Source organism: Protobothrops mucrosquamatus, unplaced genomic scaffold (genome assembly GCF_001527695.2).
Source record: "Protobothrops mucrosquamatus isolate PMUCROS unplaced genomic scaffold, P.Mucros_1.0 scaffold6455, whole genome shotgun sequence".
Classification (NCBI taxonomy): Eukaryota; Metazoa; Chordata; class Lepidosauria; order Squamata; family Viperidae; genus Protobothrops; species Protobothrops mucrosquamatus.
In genome coordinates this window covers 1998-7226 of record NW_015392279.1, presented here as the reverse complement: position 1 = coordinate 7226, position 5229 = coordinate 1998, and the positions used below count along the sequence as shown (strand labels likewise).

Genomic DNA, 5229 nt, shown 5'->3' with positions numbered 1-5229 from the left:
ATCCTCGTTTTATTTATTATTAGATTTTTATGCCGCTTTTATTACTTTATAAGTAGCTCAAGGTGGCAAACGTACCTCATATTTCTTCCTCATTTCCCCCCACAACAATCCTGTGAAGTGGGTTGGGCTGAGAGAGAGTAGTGACTGCCTCAAAATCACCCAGCCAGCTTTGCAACTCAGTCGGGAGGCTAAGAAGAAACCTACCCCAATCACGTGAGAAAGTGGAAAGTGGTGAGAAAGTGGAATTATTTGGAAGTACTTTAATTTAAATAGGCGCCTAACGCTATTTTTATTGTTAACAGACGTCTCGAAGTGGATTACAATAACATCGGCATAGATACCAAGTGCGTAACATTCTCCCTGAAAGATCATTGAAAAAAAAATGTCATCGAAGTAAGGGAAAGAAAGGACAGGGACACCTTTCATCGCAAGGCAAGGCAATGAAAAGGAAATTCTAAGCTTTGTCATTGGGTGGAACGCAAAAATTAAGAGGAGCAGCCAATCGCTGATGAGAGGGGCGGAGAATAGTAGCAAAAAGGAAAAGGGAATTCTAGGCTTTGTCATTGGGTGGAACGCAGAAATTAAGAGGAGCAGCCAATCGCTGATGAGAGGGGCGGAGAATAGTAGCAAAAAGGAAAAGGGAATTCTAAGCTTTGTCATTGGGTGGAACGCGAAAATTAAGAGGAGCAGCCAATCGCTGGTGCGAAGGGGCGGAGAATAGTAGAAGACGAGCCTTTTTTCTCCATCAGGAAATGACAGACGATGGGGAGGAACCAGCGGAGGAAGCCTTCCAGTCACGTGATTCTAAGGCAAGGGCGGGATTCATTTGAGCGACTTCGCTTTATATGCGAACCTGCGAGCGAGGCGAGGAAGTGAGGCTCTCGACTCGGCTGGGAGGAAACCAGGATTCTTAGCGAAGCTGTCACGGAGAGGGGCAGGTGATTTCGGAGGCACAATGTCACGCGTTGCTATGCAGCTGAAGGAGATGTGGGTGCTTGGAGTTGGGAGGCGTTCATAGGTGGGAAAGCACTTCGCCAAGGCGAAGTCGCTTCTCCGGTGCGTGCAACTGGGTGGGCATTTTTAAGTAGAGCCCATTTAGAGTTTGGGTGGCTAAAAATAAATAAAGAAATAAAATAATATTACCTTCTACTGGTAAAATAAGTCAATTCAACGCTGCTCCATATAGTTTTAATGCTCTTATTGTAGTCATGAGCTCGCATAAGGCTTCTATGGTGCATACACACACACACACACAAACACACACACACAGTGCTTTTTTTGTATATAAAAAAAAGTGCCGGAACTCACACATGTCATACAACCCGCCTTGCCTACCTTACAAGGTTCCATCCAAAAAAGGTGCCAGAACCCTGTTCTTGGCGTTCTATGACAAAAAAAGCCCTGCATACACACACACACACACACAAAACATGCGTAAATCGAAATGCACGTGCAAATAGGAACTTTGTATTTTGATCAGATTGCTCTCCCCATTCTGTACTGACTCACATGACGCCTGATGTATCATGACCGACCTCTCCAGTCTTGTATAGTCTTTTTTGTAATGGTTGGATTACTATTGCACTCACTAGAGGTACCAGACTTGGTCTGAAGGAATCTGGACGATCGCTAGATCGCAGCAAAACAATGGCTCAAAATGAAAGGGCCTCTCTGTTGCCCTCTACTGGTCGTTTGGACTTTTGCAGGACAGATCAGGTAACCCTAGGATTTTGTCTCAAGGTGGATGAAATCTGTTTTTTGTATCTGAACTTCCTGCATCATATGAAATATGATATAAAGTTTGGCATCTACTGAGAAGATCATTAAAGTTGGTTTTTTTTTTAAATTAAAGGGGCAGAGGAGGAAATGATAAGGGAAAGTAGTGGACAGAGAGAGAAAGAATGTGGAGGTAGAGTAGGCCAGTATCCACTAAGTAGTTTTCTTTTAACACCACTGTTTTAGGGCTCCTTTTCTTTATGCCTCTTTTAATGCTTCTTTTCAAAGTACTATTCAAATGTTTCTAAATTTCTGAAATAAGGATTACTGAAATGAATGAAATAATTATGAACCTTCTAAAAATCTCTTTATGCCTCCTAGTTGATCTCTTATATTCTTATTTTCCAAGAAGACCAGTTCTTTTAAAGACAATAATTCAATGTTTTATTATGTTTTTTGCCTTCCAGGTAAATTGTGGTTAATTCACATGTCATCCGAAAGTGTGATAGTTACCGTTCGTCTTGTTCGCTCTTTTGAGCATCGTAATTTCAGACCAGTTGTGTACCATAATGTTAACCTGGACCAGACTGTAAAAGAATTTATTGCATTTGTGAAGAAGGGTAAGAAGCTGTGAGGGTTGACTTTGTTGGTCAGTGTGCTGAAAGATTAATTGGCAGAATAGAGGTGGGGGAAAAGGGAAAAGGCAGTTTGCTGATATTTCTCTGGCAGAAGATTTGGAGCATGTACTTTTTTGCATGCAAAATGCATTTTTAGGCAAGCTGGGGGAAAAAATCACCAGAAACACACTGCTGCAGTCAGCCAGCCAGGACATCAGTCATGTGTTGGTTGGGCCAGTTGTCTGATTTGATTATATATTATCTCCCTTGTTCCTACAGTGTTTCTGTTGGACCATGATTTGGAAAAATCAAATCAAAGGCAAGTTTTTTACAGTATCACATGTTAAGATATTACGAGAGCCAGTTTAATTAAGACACCAGACTAGAAACAGGGAGATTGTGAGTTCTAGTTCTCCCTTAGACACGAAGCCAACTGACTTTGGGCCACTCGCTCTTTCTCAGCCCTAGTAAAAGGCAGTGGCAAACCACTTCTGGAAAACTTTGCCAAGAAAAATGCAGGCAGGCAGTCCAGGCAGTTGCCAGGAGTCAACATTGACTCAAAGGCTCAAAACAAACAAACACACACAAAAAAACAAGTCATGGCAGATTTTGAATTATAAAATTTCAGCCTCTAATCTAACATAATTGTTACATCCATTTTGTGGGTTCACTGTGTTTACAGATGGTCCTTGTTTAACAATGCTAACAGTCAAAAGCAAACAATATCCCAATCAAGGAACTAACAACTCAGACAAACAAGCTAACAGTAAACAAGAGCCCGATCAAGAAAACACCAAAACTGCCCTCACCCACAGTGAGTTGAAGTCCATGAGTCATAAAAGCCGAGGTTGCCTACCCCTGCAACTAGTATATAGAATGAGAGCAAATTCCATTCCTTTCTTGAATTGATGATGCTTTTTAATTGAGTAATGAAAGGTCTGCAAGAAAACAATCAAGCTCAGAGAGCACCCAGGACCCCACAGTGCTAATTGGAACCAAAACCTCCACTGTTAAATGACAGGGGCATAAGTTGAAAAATAACAATAGCAATAGCAATGACAGTCCTGGTTGCTGTTGTAAAGGAAGGGTTATGTGGGCCATTCAATGAAAACCTCCTGTGATTCTGACTCGCAACCTCCTGCCGACTTCCCCATTGACTTTGCTTGTTGGAAACCGGCAGGAAAGCTCTTCTAAATTGCAATTGCTTGATTCCAAGACACGGTGACATCATCGGTATGAGAGCTGGTCATAGCTACCACTCATCCAGCACTCTTGTAAGTTCAAACAGTCATTGAATGAGTGGTTGTTAATGGAGAACCACCTGTATTGGATGTAAAAGTGAAAAAAAAAAAACCCTGCCAAATCTAAAAATGGCAAAAAACCTTCCAGGCTGAAGATTCTGTGGAATGTAGTCAGCAGACATCAAGCCTGCCTCGAATATGTCTTTATTACAATATGACGATCCTCATCGGCCTGACTCAGTCCCTGATCTCTACATAGATGCAGCTATCCAGTTTTCTTGACATGGGAGTGTTTTGTCACTGCCTTCATGGGGGGGGATGCTTTCTCAGTGTAGCCAATAATTATGGTGGGTTCCCCTCTGAGTATTAGCCAGGTCTGACCCTGTTTAACCTTTTAAGACCAGTAAAAGCTGATTAGGTGCTGCACCTATTGGTCTCTTTCGGAGAAGATCTCATAGCTATGTATTCTTTGTAAGTGAGTTTCATTGGATTTGGTGCATTTTGATTGGTATTGAAAAACAGCTTTATTTTCTCTTGGTCTAAGACAGGGGTAGGCAACCTTGGCTCTTTTATGACTCATGGACTTCAATTCCCAGAATTCTGGCTCAGGAATTCTGGGAGTTGAAGTCCACAAGTCATAAAAGAGCCAAGGTTGCCTACCCTTGGTCTAAGATAATGGTCCAGGTGCTTACGTACACTACTAAATGTCAGGGAAAACAATGTTGATTTTCATTTTTGCTCCCCCTCTAGATATCACATCAAGGACAGAACTTTTGCCGCCTTTCAGAAAATATACCTATGGTAATTTCCTTTCCTTATTTTTTAAACATTTAAATATTAACACGAGTTCTTCTTTGAAATAAGTAATGAACAATACACGAGATGTTTGAAAGCATGGATGTCAATTTGGCTTGGTTTTCTAATTCACCCAAACTTTCTTTGAAAATTTAACCCATAAAAGTCAGGTGGGGATCAGTGAACTCAGACGTGGTGTACATTTAATTTTATGTCTCAAACACTGATCCAAACTGTAGAAACGTGTATGCTGTGAGAGCCCTTGTGCCAGGGAGGCAGGTGATTGAAATCAATTATTTCTGAAGACAACTTCATTTCCTTTTTTCTTTTTTTCTTTTATTCCTTTTAATTTGCCTCTGGTTTTAAAATACTATATCAATGAATAAAGGCTTGCACTCTTATTGACTTAGTAATGCTCATTCTGGTCAATGTTAGCAGTCTTTAATGCATGTATTCCTGTGAGTCAAACTATTGAAGGAAGAATTTCCATTTGCTTCCTCTTGAGTGAACATCATAACTGAATTGGCTTTTCCCTGGAGCTGGGTGGTAGTTGCATTAGTGATGTGGCTTTAAAGATTTCCCGATAGGAACCAGCAAAGCCTACACCATCACTGGACAAAGTTTGGTGAGTTATTAATGATGTGGTCTACATTTTCGGTCTTCCCCTATATGATGGCAGTATTAATCATTTCTATCAATCAAATTTTGTATTTTAATTTTCCTGCCCAGGCATGCTTCGAACAATTTTCTTAATAAACTTTGCAGATTGCATCACTGTATTTGTAAACCAGCCTTGCCTTTCATCTCTTTATTTGTGTTGATGCTTGTGACAATTAAGATCAAGAGAACCTGCTACATGT

General features: G+C 40.8%; 1 protein-coding gene across 2 annotated transcripts; it reads left to right on the top strand.

The window, feature by feature from the left end:
* Positions 1–773: 773 nt before the first annotated feature.
* Positions 774–4375, top strand: LOC107300243 (UPF0538 protein C2orf76 homolog; the record flags this gene model as incomplete). Of its 2 annotated transcripts, none has more annotated exon segments than XM_015829579.1 (3): positions 774–938; positions 2184–2336; positions 4325–4375. In XM_015829579.1, coding segments are annotated over 2 exon segments (184 nt in total), but the record flags the coding sequence as incomplete, so codon positions are not given.
* Positions 4376–5229: the final 854 nt, after the last annotated feature.